The 25,851-nt window shown below is 31.5% G+C and overlaps 1 protein-coding gene across 4 annotated transcripts in view; it reads right to left on the reverse strand.

The window, feature by feature from the left end:
* Positions 1-3,893: 3,893 nt before the first annotated feature.
* The window catches only part of LOC130903497 (L-lactate dehydrogenase), a 37,191-nt gene continuing 15,233 nt past the window's right edge, over positions 3,894-25,851 (reverse strand). For 2 of the 4 annotated variants that reach the window (XM_057815626.1, XM_057815625.1), the window contains 4 exons: positions 23,238-23,355; positions 21,458-21,805; positions 19,988-20,229; positions 3,894-11,449 (listed from right to left, as the gene is read on the reverse strand). In XM_057815626.1, the coding sequence (XP_057671609.1) occupies positions 11,285-11,449; positions 19,988-20,229; positions 21,458-21,805; positions 23,238-23,355 (873 nt within the window). In that variant the 3' untranslated portion in view covers positions 3,894-11,284. Of the gene's footprint in view, positions 11,450-14,466; positions 15,581-17,495; positions 17,751-19,987; positions 20,230-21,457; positions 21,806-23,237; positions 23,356-25,851 lie in introns of those variants that run through there. The other 2 variants (XM_057815627.1, XM_057815628.1) reach the window with 2 other exon arrangements.

Genomic DNA, 25,851 nt, shown 5'->3' on the forward strand with positions numbered 1-25,851 from the left:
TATATCTTATATGAGAAAATATACGTTAAAAGGCAATCGAATCGTTGTAAATTGGATGGTATACGCTGTTATTTAGACAGATGCAATTAATTGTAGTCCCACTTGAAAAAAAAATTATTATTAGACTTCGTTAACTTGCTACAACTGAATATTGAATTATAACACGTAAATACACGAGTAAAATGTACCTGCCTGTAAGGACGCTTGGTTTAAACAGAGTGACAGACATGAACTGTACCAAGGGCTGTACCCTATTCGTTTTTTTTTAAACGAAATTTCAAAGCAAAAACCATACTGGAACTGGATAATCTGCTACCTTTTGCTGTATTACTGTCCTCCTTATATAAACTATAAATTCTCCTAGGTATGAAATCTTTAGTAACTTTGTCAAATGATATCAGTTTTTCTTTACATGTTTTTCGGTTTTGTGAATAGCAGCCCCTTTCGTGACTACTCGATAAAAGCAAAATTTATTCACTCTAGTAATACTTATTATCATTGCTAAATATTTTCCTTTTTTAAACATTCGGATATATTTAAAATAACTTGTTTCGTTGGTACGAGTATATCTAAATCTTCATTTTTATATTCATACCTGTCTTTATTCGTATTTTCGAGAGCTTCGGCCAATAGAAATTCATTTATGTTTACGATTCGAAGTTTTCATTGGTAAACAGTGGAGAGTTCACGTGGACTGACCGTTTGTTAGATGTTTTCTGGATTTTATACGAGTAGTAAACATTATTTTTCATTTCTCAATTTGGTATGAATCCGTGAGTATTTATGAAATATTGATTGATCCTCGCATGTCTGTCTTCTGTAATTGATATTGGAAGAACTATACATCTAACTGTTATAGTAAATAGTAAAATAAAAAAGTAGAATACCGACCAAAAACAAGCGCGAGACCAAATTGTTCACATTCCAAAAATGTACACTTCGTTTGGATTATTGTGTATTTATCTATGAAAATTATTTTGAAAATATATATATATATATATATATATATTTGAAAAAAAAAATGAAATTCGATTTATCCTCCAACAACAGTTTTATATCATTTAAGAAAATAAAATTGTTATTATGATCAAAAACTCCTCGTTTTTACAAAGATGTAAAGGTGGTATTTTCAGAACAGCACACGGAAAATTTTTCCCGATCTGCGATTTTTTCCGTGGTCTAAATAAAAAAAATTCAATTGAAATTAATTATAAGAAAAAACAATTATTTATTCATAACATTTTTCGGAAAACAATAACATAATTAGTATACATATTTAGGAATCGTTGATTTTAATAGTAACTATTTATTGTACGATTATTGCAGAAGTTTAGTTCTATTTAAATTTGATTCATTTTTTTTTTCTACGAAGAAATTCCACAATAAACAATTATTGTATACATTTTTTTCATGTCTGACTGATAAACAACCATAAACAATCCGAATTTTTGTCTAAAAAATTAACTAATTACGTTTAAATTAAAAGTCAACTAAGTTAGATATAGTTTAGAAAAACATTCAGTTATAGTTTAATCAACGAATAAAGGTAAAAATGAGTGTAGATTAGAGAACATTAATGATAATTTGTACAATTTAAGTAATACAGAAGAAAATAGTTCTCATGGTTTGAGAAAATTTTATTTTAATTTCTATTTTGTTGCGTTTTTTTAATACTTACTTTATCGCCTTACAGTTAGCTGTAAACGCACTTGGCAATAAACTTAAGTTTACAGTTCTCTTAGTTATCTTGTTAACACTTTTCCATCACTCAATCTTTCTCCAATGATTAATAGCTAAAATTTGACCATTTCTAAGTGCCTGTTCAACTATGGTACAATCAAATAAATATTTTCCATTGCCTCCTCAACTAGACAATTTACTAACTGTACTGTTATGACATATATAAGACATTATTCACTCAGTGAAATTATAATTTGTAATGTGGCGGTCGACCCCATAGCGGAATGTACTTCTGTATACAGCTAGAGCTTAGGCTTCAATAAAAGCTGATCGATTTTACTTGTAGCACCTCGTACCAAGCAACTTTTATCTTTGTGAACTAACGTTGCTTTGGCTAACAAGTTCAAAGATAAAACGTTCAGATTATTATCATAATTTGCGTTCGATAAGATCATGATGTTGCCAAAAATAAAAATTGATAGATCTTGGATTTAACACTAGTGCTTAAAGTAATCATATATTTTTCGTTTATAAGAGCAACTATTCACCCAAAAATTTATCAAATTTATCTTGTTCAAGTTATTATTTTCGTATGTCTTGAATTACCTTATTTATTTGAAATTCGACCTATCAGCTTAATATTTTAATTAATATCATACACGTGCCATTCTACCCAAAATAACTATAACTAAAAATCGCATTTCAATTCTGCATTTAAACATTTCAATCTTACGCAATTGATGAAATCAATTGTAGTTATTTATTATCTACATACATAATTATAGAATGCAGAATATCTTGTTTGCCGACATTTGTTGATATCCATAAAGCAAGTTCGAATTTAGAAAATGTTAATTGTTCACGTTCCTTCGTATTTCAATAATTATTCAGTGAATATTCATATTAGCGATAATAATTTGATATGAAAACCAAGAAAATTTAGGAAACGTTGTTATGTAGGACAAAAACAATGAAGTGTTTAACACTGATTGTGAATACACTATTCACTACACCAGCATTCACATTTATACAGTCTGGCGCGTGTTTCGATAACTTGATATAATTGTGAATTCCACGTTACTTTAAAATACATAAAAGCACATCAACTACAGGTACGAAAGGGTATAATTATTTATTTTTGACATAATCTAGAAATGTGTGATTCATGTGCTGTTCTGATCCTTATACTTTTTCAGGCGTCGTATTGAGACACCTCTCATTTCTTATATTTCTTTGTGACTCTTAATTGTACTTCCATTTAATCTAAGTTTTCCCTCTATTTCTTCTATCTGGTATATTCATTTTTTTCTACATCTTCCTGTCTTTCATTGCTTTATTTATTTCCAGTATTTCCTGCCCATCTTCTCATTATACTCCCATACCCGTTTAATTGTTTCCTTCTCTATTACTGTTTTATTAATTATTTATCTTTGTCCCGTCATTCCTCATATATTCTTTAAGATTCTGTCCTAATTGTCCTATAATATTTCATTGTAACTACTTTAATTTTAATTTCCTTCTAACAAACATTGTACTATTGGTATAATTATTACATTATTTTCTGTTTATTTGTGATCCAGGTTCGTTCAATTTAATTGATAGTATAATCTTGTTGGTTTTTTGGCTCTGTTTGTTATTGCTGTTTATTTGTACCCAGAAATTCATATGTCGATACTCTTTCTAATTTTTTTTGTGTTTGATTTCTCTACTTTTCAATCATTTTCGTTCCTTTCATCATAACTTGCGTTTTGAGTGTTTATATTTTTGGTCCTCCTCCTTCCAAAATAAATAGCAGTCGATATAAATTATTTTTTGTTCTATTTCTTTTCTCATCCAAAGTTCATCTGCTTTTCTTGGTTTTATCTGTATCTGTTGTTCCAAGAAAGAAAACCGATACATAGACGACAATAAGATTTGTATATTTTGAGGAGATTTTGTAAAAAATAAATACAATAGTGTCCAATACTTATTATTTTCTTGCATAATATAATTATTTTTAAAAATATAAAATTATAATCGGTATTATTCACTTGAATCTGTACAATTTATTTAGATATATAATAAAAATATTACACACTAAGGTAGTATAATAAAAATAATAAATAAAAATTGAATGGAACAAATCGCAGTTCTTGAAAAATATATTTATGAAACTTGAGAGAGAGAGTAACTTAAATATAAACATTATTAGTATTATTGTAAATGAAGTAAAATTTTTGTAAGAACTTTTATTCATAATTGTCGTCATACACAAAATAAAGTTATAATAATAATAGTATATAATAACTATATGGTTAGTGGATTCATTTCCTGTAGATTTTTGGCTACTGAAAGTGATAATTTGATGAAAAGAAGTAGAATTGAAGGAATAAATCCTATTAATGGAATATACAATAAAATGTACTAAGAGAATACCACATAATTGAAAAATGCATAATACTGGAGTGTGGTACCCTGTTTAAAAAAATACTAAAATTATATATTATTGAATTGATTCGAAGAAAAAAAATTGTTGCTTCTTATCAACGATGTAAAATAGTGGAGATTTCAATTAATATATTTAAATAAATATTTTTTTAACATGCCAATCGGCCTGTTATATTATTTGTCAAATATCTCTCGTATTCAAAAATTAGTATGCCGATGCCATTTCAGTCGTACAGTCACTAATAAAAATTATTTTTTATGTATCAGCGTCAACAGCAACAAAATAATAAAATTTCATTGTTTAAATCAACTTTTGATAACGTAGTAGATTGATTCTGTAATTTAATCAACGTTCTAGTTATATAAGTTGTTCACAGTTTTAGTCCAATTTTTTTAAGATTTTTAAGTTTAGTTCGTAAAAAAACTGGCTTTCGATTTAATATTATATACAACTCTCTGGGGAAGAGTTTCGAGCTACGGTGGCAAAACGCTAAAGGAGAAATGTTCGCAATTGAAAGAGGACAAATCGATTTACTATGTTCCAAATTCATTTTAGTTAGGAGTCCCATTTAATATGTAATTAGACATTTTCATACTAGTTAAAATTTAATCTTAACTTGTCACTATTTCTACTAATTAATTGTTAAGACCGTAGAGGTAAACTTGACGTTATAGAAGCAAACGTATATGGAATTCTTGCGTATATATTAACACCATGCGCCAGTTTCGATCTTGTGATCATTGGACAAAAACCACGCGCTTAAAGTTGTTACAACAAGGTAAAATCGTACAATGATGGAAAATATTAGTGTACTAAATATAAAAAAAAACGAAAAGCCATAAAGTTGGTTCATTCTGTTCTTATTCCAGACTCAATAAAGTTTTCTGGTTTTTTCTTTTTTTTTCATTTGGAAAACATAAATTTTTTCATTTCGTCTAAACAAGTTTTCTTTACTTTCTTAATTTATAGTAAGGTACCTGGGTCGAATATGGCCAGCCGATCATTATGGCCAATTGCCAGTATTGCTGTGGTCAACGCTCATTTTAAATTAAGCGCAGCAGTAATTGTTAGTGGTCGAGGCTTGTATCCAACAGCATACGCGACTCCCCTGTCGCGCAGTAGATATTCGCACATGATTCATGGGACCGAAAAGCGTTACGGTGTCGACAATATTCATTTTCTCTCCCGTTCGAGACACTTTATCTGTACTGAGCTTGCTTGAGAATATCAAAATAAAATCATAATCTATTATACTTCTATTGTACACGTCCTCCTAGAACACCCTGTACTAATACTCCTAATCACTTATCACGCGCAAGTTTAAAGAAAATGATTCACCCTCTCGTCGATCCTGCCTGGCTCGTTTCGTTCGTGTGTCATTATACTTCTTGCGCTTATTTCGTGCAGGTAAACAACGCAAAAAACGAATATCGTGTTTTTATCAGTAGCAAAAAATTTATTCCAACGGTGTTTTCAGTTTAAAAGTGATTGTGCATAGAATTAAAAGAATGCCGAAAGGAAAGAAAGCCGAGAAAAGAAAACAGAAAGTGATTTCCGGTATTCGAAGGAAAATGAAGAGACTGGAGGAAAAACTAAGGGAATATGATTCAAGTAAGTTCACAGTTAATACAAATACAAGTATGTTTTAGAAAAGCAGCGAAAGAGACACCATATATTAATCGTATGATTAATATATTCGGCATGGGTTAGTCTACCTTGTAGACACATGAAAAAAAGCCACGATAACCCAGCATAGTTTTTGACTTATGCACGCCGAGTCTCGCATCAGCAACGGTCAGCGTGACGTGGCAACATATGATTCTGTACGTTGGTACTTCCAATACGTTACAAGAATATTAAACAAAATGGTGCCTAATATATTATTATGGTGCCCAAAATTCTAAAATAACCAGATATCCGCTTATTTTACAGTCTTTTTTAAGACAATACAAACGTTATGCCTACACAATACGTATTAACACAGGCCTTCTTCAACAGGTTCAGAATCTGAATCCTCTTCATACGCGGATAGCAACTCCTCTAGCTCCGGCACTACTTCGGATAAAAGCGCTAGAATGGGAGAAATTAAAACCATTCTTGGGGAGGATCCGACTGAGGAAAAAATTTGGCCAACCGCTGGAAAAGCTATCTCCAGAATGGCATAGACAAGGAAACAAAAGCTAAACTTTTTGAAAACAGCCTTGTACCGAGCAACTGCTCCTTGTTGGAAGCCCCAAAAAATAACCCTGAAGTCCAGACTGTCATTTCTGCTTCAGAAAATAAAAAGGATAGTTTCTTAGCAGAATTACAAAATCAGTTGGGAAAAAGCATTTCCGTGCTTGGTACTGCCCTTTCAAGAATGCTGGAAGCAAAACATAGTGCCGAAGACCCCGATCCAAATATTACCAATATGGTGGAAGCGGGAAAAATGCTCTGCGCGGTTCACCACGCCATTACCAACCACAGAAAATTTTTACTGTACCATAATTTTAATCAAAAGGTGCAGAAAGTGGCATCTATGCAATTAAGAGACTCCACTCTTTTTGAGGAAGACTTTGGCGAAAAATGTAAGTCCGCCAAAAATATAGAGACTGCAGCAAAGGAACTAAAGCCCCAGACTTCAAAAAACCTGAAGACCTACGCCTCCAAAGATCGATGGAAGACACAACAAAACAGAGAAGGGAGGAGAGCAGTCAAATCCAGCAAAGCCATGACCTTCAAGCGCCGGAACGAGAGAGAGGCTCCGGAAAATCGGAGACAGGGGCACAGCTCCTACAGACGTCGTCAGATATAGAGGTAACCTCTAACACAAAACTGGCTGGACGAATAAGGCTTTTCTTCGAGGAATGGGAGAAAATAACAACCAACGGTAAAATTCTAGGTTGGGTTAAAGGTTACAGAATACCTTTTAATGCAACTCCTGTTCAAAAGAGACCTCCAAAACCCCCAAATTTAAGTGGGAAACTAGAAAAGTCTTATTCAGACAGCATTACCAAACTTATTGATATGGGAGCCGTCAAAGAAGTGACTAAATGTAATGGGCAATTCTTATCTAGTTATTTTTTAAGAAAGAAACCCGACGGCAACGACAGGTTTATACTTAACCTTAAAAAACTAAATACATTTATAACACCGCCCCATTTCAAACTGGAAGACAACAGAACGGCAAAAAATCTTATCTCACACGTCTGCTATCTAGCTTCAGTTGATCTAAAAGACGCATACTTCTCGATACCCGTAGCCACTGAGCAGAGAAAGTATCTTAGATTTCAATTCAAAAACAAAATTCTAGAGTTCCAGTGTCTTCCTTTTGGCCTTGGCACTGCTCCTTACGCATTTACCAAAATTTTAAAACCAGCTATTGAACATTTAAGGGCGAAAGGTCTGTCCTCTGTAATTTACTTAGATGACACATTGCTCATTGGAAAAAGTAAAACAGAATGCCGGGATAATATAAATCAGACATGTAGTCTTCTTCAAAGGCTTGGTTTTGTAGTAAATAAAGAAAAAAGTTGTCTCTCTCCTAAAAGAGAAATAAAATTCCTAGGATTCATTTTTAACACACAAAAAATGACAATGCGTCCAACTACAGATAAAAAATCAAAAATTACTGCTATGGTAAAAGCAATCTTAAAAAAGCGAAAAATAAAAATTAGAGATTTTTCCAAATTTGTCGGTCACTTGGTTTCAATTTGTCCAGCCACGCAGTACGGGTGGCTTCACACAAAACAATTCGAGAGGGAAAAATATTTAGCTCTGAAAGTCAGTGGTGGAGATTATGATAAAATTATGAAAATATCTCCTAAACTGAAAAGTGAATTTTTGTGGTGGTTAAATAATATAAAAGATTGCGAAAATAGCATTGCAATTCCGAAGTACACACATACGTTGTTTACAGACGCGTCCAATTCAGGATGGGGGGCTTTTTACAATGGTCAAAATGCAAATGGTTTCTGGGATTCATTTGAAAAACAGAGGCACATTAATTACTTAGAATTAAAAGCGACAATTTTTGGTCTCAAGACTTTTTTCAAAGATTTACGAAACAGTCACATATTGCTTCGCATAGACAATACGACGGCGGTGTCCTACATAAACCGAATGGGGGGCGTTAAGTATAAGTATCTAAATGATTTAACTAAGGACATATGGCAGTGGTGTGAGGAAAGAAATATCAAAATATTTGCTTCATATATTAACTCAGAGAGCAATGTTTTGGCAGATAAAGCTTCGAGATCCAAAGAAATAGATACAGAATACTCAATGAATGTAGAAGCCTACAAACAAATTGTCGAAAAATTGGGTTGCCCAGAAATAGACTTATTTGCTAGCTATCTTAATAAAAAGTGCAAAAAATTTGTTTCTTGGCACCCTGACCCCGAAAGCCAAAATGTTGATGCATTTACACTCTCTTGGGAGAATATTAAAGGATATATTTTTCCCCCGTTCGCCTTATTACCGAAAGTTCTAAGTAAAATAGAGGCCGATAGAGCAGAATGCATAGTAGTTTTCCCTATATGGAAATCCCAACCATGGTTTCCAAAACTAGAAAGTCTCATGAGTTCCACACTAATTAGATTACACCCAAGTCCTAATTTGCTTTTATCCCCTTTCAGAAAGCCTCACCCACTGTGGCCCCGACTTACCCTGGGAGCCGCGATTTTATCAGGGAAGCCTTCAAAATGAAAAATATATCAGGAAACGCCGCAGACCTGATGCTTAAATCTCTTAGTGAGAATACAATCAAGCAGTATAATACAACATATTCAAAATGGTGGGAATTTTTCGAAGGGAATAAGCAAAAAATTTTTCAACCTACTGTTCACAATATTCTTGAGTTTTTAAGTCAACAATTTCAAAATGGCTCAAGCTATTCGAGCATCAACACTCACAAGTCTGCACTAAATCTTATCTCAGAAGCAGGGAAATCAGACACTGTGGAACGGTTTATGAAAGGGGTTTTTAAAACTCGCCCAAGCTTTCCAAGATACGACGAGACTTGGGACCCATCTCCGGTACTAATTATGTTAGAAAAACTTTACCCATTGCATACTCTTGATATGAGCCAAATTTCAGTAAAGCTAGTTGTACTGTTAGCCTTGACCACAGCCCAAAGGGTGCAGACCTTCTCTAAAATAAAAATAAGTAATATTGTGAGCTCGGATACAGGAATACAAATAAAAATAACAGATATTGTGAAAACCTCGGGGCCGAAAAAACCTCAACCACTCTTAAAGTTTTCCTTCTTCAGGGATAATCCAGCGCTTTGCGTTTGCTCTACCATTCTACACTATATCGAACGAACAAAAAGTATCAGGGGTAGCGAAGACTACCTTATTTTAACTGCCAAACGACCATATCATTGTGCTACGACTCAAACCCTCAGTCGCTGGATCAAAAATGGATTAAAAATGGGGGGAGTTGACACTAAAAAAAAAGGGCACAGTACCAGACACGCTGCTTCTTCGGCTGCCCTCAGATCTGGGGTAAATATCGAGAGCATAAGAAGTGCAGCTGGGTGGTCTGAAAAGTCAGATACTTTTTGTAAATTCTATAACAGGCCTTTGGTAGGCACAGAAACGTTTTCTAATTATATTGAAAACTTAATAAAAAACAAATGAAAAAGTTTTTGTTCGGTTTTGCATTCTATGACAAAAATATATAATGTTTTGTTCATTCATGCAAGTATGTTATGTTAGTTCATAGTATTAATAATACTAAAAACGAAAAGGGTTTATAATTAATTTTAGATTTAAAATTTTTGGGATGTACTTTTTTGTTACACAAATGTTACTTTTCTGGGAAATAAAAATGAATAGAACTGTAATAAGACTATTTTTATTCTGGTCAAGATCGCCTCTACAATCTTCTCTAAACATCTACAGGGTGTTCTAGGAGGACGTGTACAATAGAAGTATAATTAAGGATTAAACGACTTACCTTAAGGATGTTCAATCCTAATTATACGATATTGGACACGTCCTCCTAGAACAAACCCACCCAGGAAGCAAGTGACTTGGGTTGTCAAAACGAAAGGTAATAGTACACCCGCCCCAGAGGCGATCTTAGTACAGAGGCGAAGTATAATGACACACGAACGAAACGAGCCAGGCAGGATCGACGAGAGGGTGAATCATTTTCTTTAAACTTGCGCGTGATAAGTGATTAGGAGTATTAGTACAGGGTGTTCTAGGAGGACGTGTCCAATATCGTATAATTAGGATTGAACATCCTTAAGGTAAGTCGTTTAATCCTTAATTATATTGGCTCAAGTAGGTGAAAGAACCTGAACTTTAAACGGGTCATTCATTCACCGATGACAATACAAAGAATAAGTTAGAAGCAGAAAGAAAAATTGTGCATATAATTAACAAGAATAACTATATCTTACAAAGGGTAACAATATTACAAGTACAACTACCACAGGAAGTACAACTATCTCTATGTGTTATAGGTTCTCAACTTATGAAGTAGTCGGATTGAAAATTTATTAGATTATAGGGATTATTGGAAATATACTCTCTAATACATAATTCATTCAACATTAGAAAGGATAGTGGCAGCGAATTTTAGCAAAGATGTTAAGTTATAAAATCTCATTGTATTGTTTTACATACATAAGGATAATCTCTCGAATTTGTTATGGAATTTTGTCTGAAGGACTAGAATATCAACTTTCTAATATCAGCAATTCATAATCAAAGAAGACAAAACTTTTATATAAATATATCCTGCATGGTGAAACAAGGAAATAACCTTTGCTTTCCACTAAATTACATCGTTTATCAGTTATAAATAAATGTATGACTAGTGACAGGCTGTGAATCATGGATTAATATTCACATCAACTACAAATTTTTTGAGAGTAATTTGAACTTAGACTTAGGATCATATCTTAAAAAAACATAAAGCAGTAATTATCAACAAAAGCATATAAAAATAGATACAGGAAAAATTAGAGTGTTTCAAATATATAAAACCGAAAATATTCGGCAATGAATCAACGTATAAAAAAATTTATAGAAACTAACGAGTAATATAATTAATTATTTTGTTATCAATAGTAGCGTAATTCAAAATAAGCTATGAAATATGTTCCATAGAAGTCTTCTCTAATCTAACATTTACACACACATTTAAAAATTAATAACCATTCAACTTGTGTTACGTATATAATTATAATTTTAAGTCAGCTTGTACGGCAGCCATCGCTTTGGCAGATTTTTGTAAAGATGCCTGTTCATCCGGGTTTAGTGTTTGTTTAACAATGCTAACCACGCCAGTATCTCCCAATATTGCAGGCAATGAAAGATACACTTCTTCGGTAATTCCATGATGTCCCTGTGAGAAAACAGCTTATTAGTGATGTTAAACAATATCGATAATTTGATAGCTGCATGATGTACTGTATTGGGTTATATATGAATGGGAGAGAGAAAGAAGGGAAGATCACGGACAATGCAATTCCAAATGTACTCTAAAGCAATAACGGGAGAAATGATAAAGTAGTAGTGTTGGAAGGTATTTTTACAAAATTTAATATAACTTTTTACTAAAATTGAGTAGTCGTATAACATAGGAACTTCTAACCTCAAATTAAAATATAGTTGTGTATCAGGTGTTGGCCATCGATTTAAGGGGCATCCCAAAAAGCACTCACAACAATCACGACACGATCACGGTCCTTTCCAAGAGATTATGTTACAATTTATAAGTCGTTGAAATTTTTAGTGGAGTGCCTAAGTAATTTTCATAAATAAAATCAAAATGCGTCACAAAAATGTAAGTACTTGTAATATCCGTCAGCACATCAAATAATGAGATAGATTCTTATGGTCGCAATCTTTGTTGATTTGAGCTCCTAAAATTCCGCTATATTTTTCAACTTCGACCCGTCTATTGACAAGGTTTGTCAAGAGTTTAATGGAGTTATCCTGATTGATCGTAAATAAAATACCCTTATTCAATATAAATATAGTTTATCTTACTATTCTACCATGTATTAATCCGGCGAAGATGGCAACCTTTGATGTACGATTGAAATACTCTGAATCCTTTTGATGTTTGTTTTATTATAGAAGGCGGCTTATTTAAATTGTTTCTTTTGAATAATTTCTAAGAAAGCCGATTTATTTATTTGTTTTATTTCTTCTTTTTTAGAATTCTTTTGGGATATATAAGGAGTTTCCTAGCACAGTACACAGAAAGTAATCGAATAATTTAAATAAATTATTTAAGTTAGTTAAGTGATAGTGATAAGTGAATTATTTAAATTAATTAAGTGTATTGTAAGGTATTTAAATAAACTAAGAACGTAAGAGATAGTGTTTATTAATTCACCCCACGAATAGAAATCGTATAAATAAATAAGAAAAATATTACAATAATTCGAATTATATTCGATATATATCGAATTATTCTGTTACGACAAGTACTACACTCGACCATTTCAAGAAAAAAGAAAGAACCAATAAACATTTAGTTTAATCTAATCAATCCGAAAACTGGGGATAACGTTACAATAATTTCCATAAAGCTTAAAATTGGTGTACATGTTAGAAATATGATAAATTAACTGATTCTCCTTGTGTAAAAAGCTCTAGTAATAGTGAAAATTCGCAAATATAGACTTTTTTACTTTTTTTAACGATACAGTTTTATGGTGAAATTAGACAAGAAATCATACAATTCTCTACTAAAAATCGTCATTTTCCTGGTAAGGAACTTTGCAGAACTAAAAAAATAATATCAATTAACTTCAGTATTCTAGATTCAATTTATTATCCAGCCATATTTAAAATTATTAATATACTTAGAATATATGCTGTTGAGCAGAAGCAGCGATAGGAGAAAAACTAATAATTTATTGTAATTGTTTTTCTGCAAACTAATTTTCCTTTACCAAGTGATTTAATACTTTTCGAAATATTGGACGATCTTGACTTTACCATATTGTTCTGTTGAAATCACAGCCAGTTTCTCAGTTTTCTGAAAAGCGGTTGTTACCTACTGGCTTGCAATTTTTTTTGAAAGTGGTTAGTTTCAATTTTTTGTAAAACTATTTTTTCTAAATTACCAACTAATTATGAACTTGGCTTTTTTTGTATATTGTCATAGCAAAAGCATGATTTTAAATTTCAGATGAGAGATAATGTATATGATTAATTGATGAATAACAACATAAAATTCAGAAACTTTATTTTCAAAGTTAAAGTAATAAATAATTAAAGTATAAAAATAAATGGGTGTTCTTGTAAATGTGTAGAAATTTATCTACTACGAAAGAATTACAACAATAATTCATTGCAGTAACCTCAAAGTAATTGTTGATATAAGTTTATAGTTTATATATAAAAACAAAATAATCCATTTAATCTTTTCAGTCGTGTACAGTACGCAAAAATCAGTCAAATAATTCATCTTTGACAAATATTCTTATATATTCTAATTACTTAACAGTTACCCACATATCAACTTATTCATGACATATTGCAATTGTACTAAATTCCATAAAAATAATAGGGTACTTGCATGGTTTGAGAAAAAAATAGTTTTGGACAGTTTGTATACAACTTTTATTATATATTTTTTCTCAAATAAAAAATTTTGTAAGTAGTTTAAACATTTCAGTAATGCCGCCATATTGCTTGACGTCATAGGTATAAAATAAACATTGAACATATGATACAAAGTAAATACGACAGTTATTTCCTCCGTTATTCTAAAATAAGAGTTATTATTAAACTCTTAATAATCTGAAAAATGGTATATGAATCGTGTTTTGTGCAAGGATGTACCACGACTAAAACCCCTGATAAAGTTTTCTTATGACACCAAAAAATTCGAATATACTATAAAAATGGTTTGAAAGTGTTTAACTCTAGTAATTAAGTTAATTATGCTTTAAATTTTTAACCAGATTAACCTTTAGAAGGTTTATTTACTTTATTCTTATATATAGGAAAATGTTTTATTTATACGTAACTAACAAATAAAAACTCTATTATAACAGCACACGCTACGTTGCCGGCAACGATAACCTCGTTATCATCAAGCAGACAACTGCTCAGTGTTTTTATTTCGTCCTAACTGAAAACTAATGAGAATCGTTTTTTTATGTAGTTAAAAATTTGAAATTTTTGCGATTTTCAATTAAATATTTTACTTTCTGATCATTTCATATTAAGAACTATAAAATCACCATAAAAATAAATACTTTTTAAAAATGCAAGTACTCTATTTTATATTATATTAAAAAGCAAGCCCACATGAATATATATATATATATATATATATATATATATATATATATATAAATATATATATATATATATATATATATATATGTATCATTTGCCAATTATGTTAGTATTTTTATATGAATAACTAAATACAAATTGTATCTACTTAACAAAAAACTGAATCATGTATTAGTTACGAGCCATTCTTTCAGACATATGGTTAAACTTTGTTAATAACTGTTTTACAATGACAAAAATTAATAAATAAAATAATGATACAAAAAAAATATAAAACAACTCATACCAAATTTTGTTTGTTTGCACTAGTGAACATGAACACCTAATGTTTGTCTCTCTATCCGTTAAAAAGCACTACTACCAAAAATAACGACTAGGCAACAGAAAGCTTTTTACAGTTTTACAGTTTACAACTAGGAAATCTGTAGTTACTGTGAATATGCGTTCGGTTGTGATCTTCCAAGAGATAATAAGAAACGTAAATGGTATTATCAGCTTGTAAAGGAAATTGGACAGAGCTACCAAAAGTTGTAGATAGAAAATTGAACGAGTACAAGAGTCGCCCAAATATCTGTTCGAAAGGTTAGTCGTTGATTAGGATTACTCTTAACAACTCTTTGAAGAGTTCTAAGGAGCCGCTGATATCTTCGTTCTTATCGACCTTTAACCTTAAGGGATATATATCTGGATTGACCACAAGAGACCTAGCTTTGCTCCCTCCCCGATGTAGCGATTGCTGAAACAAATACTCCAGAAATGCTGGTCAACGTTTAGGAAGAGCTCATTTATTGTATTTTCGTGTGCTTTATAATAAATGGTCCTCACATTAGGCTCTCATGTAAAACTGTTCGAACTTTAATTTGTTGTCTCATTCCAAACAAACTTCACTTTAATTAAGAAAATAAACTGTAAAATCTCTGTACCTATTTTGAAACACTCGGTATACTATGAATTAGTTATAATATAAATATTTTTATCAATACACCATCCCTGAGAAATTTAAATAGGAGATCAAGCATTATAATATATCTTATGACTTATATTTTAATCAAAATTTAATACTCTTCTGTACTTCTTCCATTAACATTGCTGATTTCTGGAGAGCTTTTACTTCATCTTCGTTAAGGTTTTGATCTATAATTTGTAGAACACCATTTGAGTTCAGTGTTGTTGGCAAGGAGAGAAATACTTCAGATGTTATACCGTGAAATCCCTAAATAGAAACAGAGTTATTTCATTCTAATTATTATAATTAAATTATACAATTATGAAGAAATAATAATTAAGATACAGTAAAAATAAAGATGGCACAGCATAATATTCTTATAAATTTCATACACTACTCAATACTTACTGTTAAATCTTTTATTATGTCGTGTAGGACTTTCAAGAAATATGTATATACTTTTGAGTAGTCACTGGATATTTTTCACTAAGTGCCGATTCCACTTGTTTTCCAAATCATAATTATGCATTTTAACAAATTGAGTTCTTCTCTTAGATTTAGTAATATTCTCAGTAACAAAAAAATTTTACATCCAGAAAAAATGATTTATCAAGTTTTACTTTTGCTAATAGGTATTCCATTAACATGTACCCAGGAAAAAATTAATGCAAATTAAACTTCGTAAATTGAATGTGTCCAAGTCTAAGGTAAGTGGTACAAATTGGACAATCTCCTCCATATCGTATTCCTCACATGTTCAATGTTCAACTTCTTGGATAAAAATTCCATAGTACGGTGTGCAATATTTGTAAGTACGTTGATTGGATGAAAAAGGACTTGTGGACGCCCATTGGGCTAGGGCAGTAAAGTTGTTTGTTAAACTCCAACAACGTAACGACCAGCTGCCATACCATCTGACAAATACTAGTAGTGATCGGTTATTCAAAGTAAGAGAACGGTAATACAGTGTTCTCGTAGGTCTAATCCTCCATCAGCAATTTGTAATAGCGAAAAGTCTGGCAGATGTAGTTGCCTGGAGCTCCTACCCTGACACCTCGGTTCATCAGTTGGTCTTCTTTGGACTTCTTATACTTTCTTCTGTCCACATACCCACGTACATCTTTGTAGTACAGTTAACACGAAATTGAAGCAATTGTGACACTTATTGTGAAGAAATGAATCATTTTCCGAACTGAAAACTGACGTTATGTAGCACATTATATTACAGTAGTACGATCCTGGGTCAGATAAGTCGGATAGATCTTCTATAAGAGGTTTCCGAACGTTGCCTTCAATATACAATATTCAATATTCAAATTTGAAACACCTACAACAACCTCTTATGTTAATTCAGTTTCATGCGTTAATTTTTCCATGTTATTTCATTGTTATTGAGCAGTTTGTTTGTTGTTTTGCCCATCCATTCGGATTTTACGCTTAATTTTAATAGCAGTTTAATATTTTTGAATTCTTGAAATTACAAAAATAAACAAACATCAGTAACCTATCAATTGGGCTGCTTATAAAAATTACAAATGTGTGGAAATTCAAATCAATGAATTAGTTATTCTTCACACATTACAAGTAATACCATCAATTTGTATTGGATACAAAATATACAGTGAGTTTTATGTTTTATGATACGGCCGGTATTATGGTGGTATCTACATTGTCATGTACACTGAATTTATTATCACGAAAATTTTTAATACGAATGTTTGTGAAATATCAAATTCCCTGGATATTTTTCTAGTACTCTAGTGTAGATCGTCTTCTAACAGGACAAAAACATCTAAAGATTTGTTTCCAGTTGATGCCTTTTTCCTGCGCCCTGATTTGGATAAATCTTTTACTGAACCAGTTGTTAAACTTTTTTACTAATTTACTGACAGTAGATCTTATTATGGGATTTCGGTTAGGATATAAATTATTAAATATATTACACGTTTCTTGTTGAAGTCTGCGTTTGTAAACAAAAATTTATAAAAATCGTACAAGCCGTTTCCGAGGTAATTGAGGTGCTCCATACATAAAAGTCGTTCTGTATATGCAAAACTTTGCTATTCAAACAAGATTATTATTGACTCACCGTGTTTAATATAAAATAAAGTTTAAATGTGGAGTAGATATGTATTTTTTCGATTTTTTATATATATTTCTATTGAAAAAGGAATGACGTGTGTCTGAATAAAAACAATATATTTGTGGATATTACAGTGAGACTACTTGGCATGTATATAAGTATGAGATATCTGGGATAGTAGGAACCTTCTCAAAATTTAATACCCGCTTGGACATCCGACATCGTAGCCGCTGAGAATTTTAATGCACATCTTTCATTGCTAGCCAATTCTTGTTTTACTATTGATTCGATGCCGTTTGCACCCAAAACAGCTGGGAGCGATAAAAACACCTCGTAATCCAATCCGTGTAAGCCCTACGGGATAATGTTAGGTATGTTAGGAGATAAGGAAAGGGATAATATGGTAAAAATATGTTTAACAGTAGGTTCAGATGAATTGATATTTTAAATAAATGTCTTAATTACTATTAAATTTTTTAATGGTGAAAATGAAGCCGAAATAAAAAAGGTAATGCAATGATGCTGTACCAAGTGCATTATACAAAAGCTAATTATTGAAAAGTGATAAACTTTATAAAAAAATTCAAATATATGCAAATATATTCTCGCATTGAATAAGAATATTTACAACTTGGTTAAGTTTTTTTTATTTATTTTAATCCAAAATATACTAATAGTTAGATATTTTGTTCATAGTGGCATATGAAACACTCAAAATCAGTTTTTACACATCAATAAACGGATTTTTTCACGTTTTATTGGCGAAGATAATTTAACTCTAGCTAGAATTGAATTTGCAAAATAATTGTCCTTTCCCAATTTTTCTATAGAGACAACGCGAGATTTCAATACAAATTCTTATTTTTTAGTAATAAACTAAGTCCTTAATATCGAATTATCTATAAAATACAGCATATATTAAGAGAGAATACTTGCAACTACTATCAAGATCCACCGAACCCATATAATTAGTCCGAAATAAAACAAATTGATAATTTTTACAAACATAGCTTGTGGCCCATTCTATTACTTTTTCATATCTACAAGCGTAATCTAAATCTAAATTACGTGCTTTAGCTATATTTTTTTCACGAAGTTTATCAATTTCGGGACTGAATATTTAATTGTTTGCCTGATCGACAGAATCTACAAGTGGAGTCCTTTATTAACCTCATAAATTCGTGGATGCTTATTGAGCTTACAAAGTCCCATTTTTCCTTTTTTTTATGATCGCTTTACTACGGTCAATTAGGGTCTTTAAAATACACATACTATCTATCCCATGCTAGCTTAAAGTTGACCTTTATCATATGTTATTTTCAGTATTTCATAATAATAGGAATTAAATAATTGTTTGTAGAAAGGTTACGTAAATTGGAAAACTAGGAAACAATGTAAAACGTTCCACGTTTTACAATGAATAATATTCTCATTAATCACGTGGATCAAAACCAATTTTCGATTATTTATTATAAATAAAATTGACTGGTCAAGGTCGAAGTCACAAGTGAACGGAAGTTGCTAAAAATTTTAATTACGTGACATATCAATATAATTATAGTATTAACAGTATTCTAAATCTCCATATATTTTTGAAAAGCATTATGAAGATTTAGAGAAGTAGTCACACAGGGAATAAACCGAAACCTCCCTTAAATAATGGGATAAATAATTATGGCTGCCAAAAAGCAGACAGAACTTGAATAGAAGTGTACGGGCCCAGAATGAAACACTCTGAAAGCTTGGGTAATACCAATACACCAAGTATTTTTCAAGCAGAAATATATGTAATTGAGAAATGTGCCTAGTACAACAAGAATTATCGCAAACAGGAAATTCCATCTTGTCCGATAGCCAAGCAGCTATTAGAACTTTAAGCTCGAAAGTCATAAAATCCAAACTAATTTGAGAATGGACAAGTGAAATGAGGTAGGTTAGAAAAATAAAGTTACATCCAATAAGATCCGAGACCCACTGGAATTGGGAGAAATGAAATAGCTGGCTGATTTTCTGAAGTACAGGCGTCATAGGACCTGAACCCTTTTGTGAGATCTGCCAAACTACAATAGAAAGGAAGGTATGTAAGGAAAAAAACAGTTACTAGAACAATCTACGGAGGTTGAGATAGGCAAAGATACTCCTGGGAACTAACAACGAAACCTCCATCAACAGTTTCTCGAATTGTAAGAAATTACGGAAATCAAGAGCATTATACCTGGAAGCGATTGAAATAGAAGACGAAGATCTCTGGCAGCTAGAGCCATCGCACATCCTGAACTTTCTACAAGGACTGAGATTAATCGATCAGCTGTTAGCAATAAGTATCCCCAGTACCACAATAAGAAAAGGTGACAAAGTGGATCCATATTTATATATTCCTGATGACATTGTCGTGGTTTACTCATATTCTTTTATATATCTGTGAATGGATTTGTTAACTTTAATAGAAATATTCAAAGTGTTTTAATAAAATCTTCTTATTCAATACTACTCATATCTTATAGAAAAACAAACGTAGAAAACAATTCATGATAAAAATGTTTATAAAGTTTACCCTGTTAATTGAATGACATAAATAAAAACTTTCTTACCTGCACCAAAACTGATACTGCATGGACGTTATGAAGATTTTTCAATATTGTGTTCGTTAAAGAAGCTGCGCTAAGGCCAATAGCCCAATTAGTGTAACCTTTCAATTTAATTATTTCATATGCAGCGTTGATGACATCTGCATGTAATTTTTTCCAGCCTTCTGGATCATCATCGGTTCCCATTTTGGGTTGGATATCTTTTAAACGAACTCCAGCTACATTGACACCGGACCATACAGGAACTGAAAAAATATATTTTCCTTTACATAAAAGAAACAGATAATACTTACTTTGAGAAATAAATAACAAATCGTATAATGGATTAAATACACTCGTCTGAAAGATGTATTAACATGTGAAAGACAATTGCTTCTTGGTAGATGCTAAAGTATATGAAAACTATTAAAGAGGATATATAACAGAATAAAAATTTCCCGTTGGTAGAAACTGCATTAAATCACACTTGGACTGTCATCACTACCAATTATTTCAAACAAAAAGAAATGTCAAAAAGTATATGAAGTGATGAGTATCAAACTTTATACTGTGAGAATAATAAATGTAAAATAAGTGAAGCTTTTAAAAATATATAGCAGATCGAATGCTTGAGTAGACTCATCATAATATTAAGCAGTGAAAAATATATGGTCAGAAGAGTCATATAATTATATATTTATACAATTATATATTTTATACAATGTACAAGTGCCGTTTTGTTTTCAGCCTCCGATCGCTCCGTGCAGGCGCTACGTCGGCAGATGAGCGGGCATGCGCTGTAGGGCAACTGCGACTGTCGCACTACACACTCCGCTATTGAAGACATTCAGGCGTCAGTCGGCGTTGTGCTACAGCCACTTATACAAGTCCGCCGTTATTGATGCTCCTGCAAGTGTGAATGCAAAGTGTGATTCGTTTTCGAAAACCCCAGATTCACCATTACTGCTTTGTCTACGGAATTTCCAGAAGTTTCAAGATTTGTTTTGTACTCAATTGTTATTGAACGGTTTGGCTACATTGCGACAACTTTCTTTGAAGAGGGTATTGAAAAGCTTGTCCACAGATATGACAAATATCTCAATCTCTTTGGTGATTATGCCGAAAAGTTACCGTAAGCGAAGAAAAAACTTGACAGAGCTCATAAAAAATATCATACCTAGTAAACTTACAAATTACAAAGTCTAACACAACACATTATTCCAAATGATGTCAGTTCACTAAAGCCGAAATATATTTTCAGTTAGTGTGACCATTCTGAAGATAGTTAAGCTGTATAAAAGATATCTCTATGTTATCCCAGGATGAGCCTGATTCCCGAGATCTACAATAACAAAGAATAAAAGTTACATGCAAACTAGAACCTACACCAAGATTATAAGGCAGTTAGCGATTGATCGAAAATGGATGATGCTTCATGAGATTAATTCTGTGTTTATAGCAAACATTTATTTTCATTTTCTACTTTATAATTACCACTAGTATCTCCATGTTCTCCAATGATCCATCCATGTACACTGCTAGAACTGCACCCCAGTCTCTGAGAAATTAAAAACCTAAATCTGGACGTATCGAGATTTGTTCCTGAACCAAATACTCGATTAACTGGTAATCCGGAGAGTTTCCAAGCCACATACGTCAATATGTCACACGGATTACTGACTATCATTAAAATGGTATCTGGTGAATATTGCACTAAGGGAGGAACAATGTGTTTTAAAATGTCTGTGTTTCTTTGGACCAAATCTAGACGTGATTCGCCTTCTTGTTGTCTAGCTCCAGCTGTGATAATACATACTTTGGAACCGGCTGAATCTGCGTAGTCTAAAACAAAAAAATATCATTTGAATTCGATTACAAGAATAATGATCTGGAGAAACACCCGAAAAATTTGAATATTTTTAGTTATATCAACATTATCCTAGTAGTAGCGACATAGGGAATCATTTTTTTTAATAATATTTTATCTAATAGAATCTTCTCTACAGAGACTCCTATATTATTTTAACCTGTAAAATGTTTCCAATTTTTTGTAATATCGGTTCAATGGTTATATCCTTCTTTCTTTTCTCTGGCACTTGTTCATTGCTTGAGTTTTGTTTGATCCTTTTTGTTAGTATCCAACTTTCGTGGTAAAAAGTGTGGTGCCTACACGAAAATGCATATAGACATCTTCTCTTTTTTACGTGTTTACTGTTTTTCGTATTATCGACACTATTTTTCTTACATATATTTTTAAATTTCTTTAACTTCTTATTTCTTAGACCCTTTGATACATTAATGCTTCTAAATGTTTTTGATTTTAAGTCTCTTCTGTTTTAAAATTAGTTTTAATAATCTTTGAAAAATTGAAAATTGACGTTTCGACTTCAGTCTTCATCAAAATATTTCGTCGAAACGTCAATTTTTTATCAATATTTCAAAAATTATTAAATAAAACGAATTTTGAAACAGAAGAGACCTCAAATCAACAACATTTAGAAGCAATAATATTTTTAAACATTGAAATTGGTTGTCATGTCATGTCTTACCATTTAGATAAATGTCAACATTTGTTTTCCTTGATAACACTTTTTTTTTAATTCCTCATTACATTTATTTAGTATTTTGGTGTTATTTTTCCCGTCTTATCTGCTAAACGGCACCACATCATCGGAAAAAGAACATTCTGAGATATGGTATAATTTTGTTGCTCTTCAGTTTTATTATGTCAATGTTGAAGTAGATTCTTCTTTGTCTTATTAAATTATAGTTAACTGCATGTTGTCAGTTGTGACATAATTTTGGTTTGTCACATATAGACTCATTATTAACTTGGATAAGTATTTGTGGTGTACTTCAGCGTCTAAAAACCTTCTCTGACTCTTTCTTTTGGTACTTCGTCGAAAGTTTTTTCTACATCTTAATATTATTATTCTTACTTTTATTTGTTTTTTTTTTTTTGAAATGCAGATGTGATCATGTAACCTTCTTTCTTTTCTAAATAAACCTGCTCCGGGAATCGATCAACTGTGATTCTATGTATCTGGTTATGTTTTTATAAGTATTAAAATTTTTTTTCGGTGAATCATAACAATTAATAAAATAAAATAGAACGATTAGCAGGTCTTTGAGAATTTATTAAGATATTTATTGTAAAATAGAATAGAATCCAGTATTGGTTGTAATCGCTTTATACAGCAGTACAGATTAAGAAAAACTACCAATTTTTCAGTATAAATTGGCAACTTTGGCAACTTTGAATAAATGATATTACCTTTACTAGCGCTAATCTTTGGATTTTTCAGGAATAGAGCTCCATGCTGAAGATCCATTAATTCACCTTTTAATTTATCCTCCATGACATCGATGAGTACAACATCATTTGTTATTCCCTGAAATCAATATATATTCTTAGCTTCCAAATAAAACAAAAATAATATCTCAAGTATTGAATTTCTTGTTCAAATTTAGACAAAATCAATCTAATCCGAAATATAAATTAAATAAAACAGCAGCAGAAAGAAATAACATGTAAAAATATCAATAATTTCAATAAAAGTCTTATTCATCTTTGAATCCGTTTGCCTAATTCGTAAGCACGCTTCTCCTCTTTTCAGAAAGATCGTTGCACGGCTGTCCTACCTATTACTACCTACCTACTCCACGTTCAGAATTAAATAAGGGCTCAATATTTTAAAATGCAAAAAATGCACAATCACTTGCCAAATGAAATCAAATCGATATAATCTTTTCCCGCATTTTGCAATAACTTGAGGTCATATTTACTGGAAAGTGCCTTGCGTATGCTGCATACTGGTTCAATTTTGCTCAAACTGTAGAAATACATATAAACGAAGTTCGAACTGTAAATTGGGCAAAGAGAGTGTGGCAAGCGTAAAATTGAAGAAATGGATGCCAAAGGGTTGAAAAAAGTAATAAAAACCATATGTTTAGTTAAGTTCAGAGTATTATAACATTTAAAATAAAAGGCTTAATTACAAGTTTGACATGCTATATTTTGCTGTGCTGTTCCATTTCGAATCAGAATACAAAATTTATTCAAGTATAGAAGGTTTAATTATTGCATTCGAGTTCTAGAGAGTTTTTTAGGAAGCTAGGCAGACGCTTCGATAAATTACTTTTAAAGAAGAATGGATTGTACTATGTTATCAGGTATGACACCTAGAAGAGCCATAAGCACAGTACGAGTGAACATAACAACAGAGATCTAACTTCTTTTCGCTCAAGATTATCTCCAAGGAATTGTTTCTTATAGAGAAGGTAATAACAAATCAGGGCTTTGAAAACTAACTAACTGTTATAGATTTGAAACCATCAGATAGACTGAAAAAGTGAATAAAAAACTTTGTGACATTATTGGCGAAAACCACGTGTCACGAGATGGCGTTGGTTTTGCCTTCTATAACGGTGAACAACAATAAAATTTGTAAGGGTGTTTGATGATGTTATTTTTTTTATGTATTTTTAATGATGTAGGTTAGGTTTTCTCTGTTTTTGGTATTTTCGTTATTTCCCAAACGTGTTTGTGTGGTTAGAGCAAAAAGTTGCGTTTAAAAATTAAATGACAATGACTAAAATTCAAGTAACCCTTTATAACATCATGGAATATATTGGAGTCAGAAGCAGACCACTAACAGAAAGTGAAGCGGTTTTTCAAAGTGCAACTTTGGCTGTGTGGTTATTTTTATCTCATAAAAGTACTTTAAACAGGTATATTATTTTACTATTTAGCCTAAAATTTCAAATAACACTTTCTATTGTTTATAAATTAACAAAACTACTTCGTATTCTGGCTTGTTCACCTCTATTGAAGTTTTAAAGAAAATCAACAGATGCCGCCCAATTCGTAGTTTTCACGAATAATCCGAGTTCAGGTAGATCAACTATCAGCTGATTGCGAATCTTAACCCAGAACGAGATTTTGATTACAGTTTCCTAACGTCGCGTTCAATTTTCGGTTGGAATTTAAAATATGATCTATAAGAACTTTTGACTTTTATTACTTTTTTTACGTGTTAATTTTTCCATGATTTTTATTTAATTTTATAATATTATATATGTTTAATAATTATAATATTATATATTAGTATAATAATAAAACGATTTACCGCCACACACAGATTTTGCACCACCAGAGTTGAATACTAATAAGCTATTATACTACTCATAAGAATTAATAGTAGACAGCTATTCCAGAAGAATAAATAACTTTTAAAGTTTAAAAAGCCATAGATGAATAAACTAAACCATCAGTTGATCGAGTTTACGCATTAGTCTACCAGGGTAGAAAGGATGATAACGTCCCGATTAACTCGATCGGTTTCCGAACAACAATAAACGTAATCTGGGTTAATATCCGAACATTCAGATCATGATGAGGTTAACCCGATCATAGTTTGCCAAAAATAATCGAGGCTTTGTGATTTACAAACTTCTTAATCACGATTATATTGAAAATATTATAAAAAATTCATAATATTGCAGTTTTATTTTTTACTATTAAAAAACATTTTTCAATGGAAATATATTCGAAATAAAAGTACAGTTAATTTATTTATTTACTATTTTTACTAAAAAAAGTATCATCAACAAAACAGTTCACGCCATATAGTCTATAGACGATTCATGTTATGAATAATTGTAGCAAAAAATGGCATAATCTTAACACTGGTCTGAAATGAAATCTTCTAATAAATTTTGTCATCAATATGACGATTCAAATGTTCTGAATCTATTCCCGTTGGCCAATTTTTTCTATCACGTCTAGATTTTTCGAAATGATTTTTCTTTAAATTTCAAAAATTTAGAAACCTGTGGTGCCAAGTGAGAAAATTTTTCTGTCATTGTTTCACATAAAGTTGGGAATT

The sequence above is a fragment of the Diorhabda carinulata genome, chromosome 2 (assembly GCF_026250575.1).
Source record: "Diorhabda carinulata isolate Delta chromosome 2, icDioCari1.1, whole genome shotgun sequence".
NCBI classification, from domain to species: Eukaryota; Metazoa; Arthropoda; class Insecta; order Coleoptera; family Chrysomelidae; genus Diorhabda; species Diorhabda carinulata.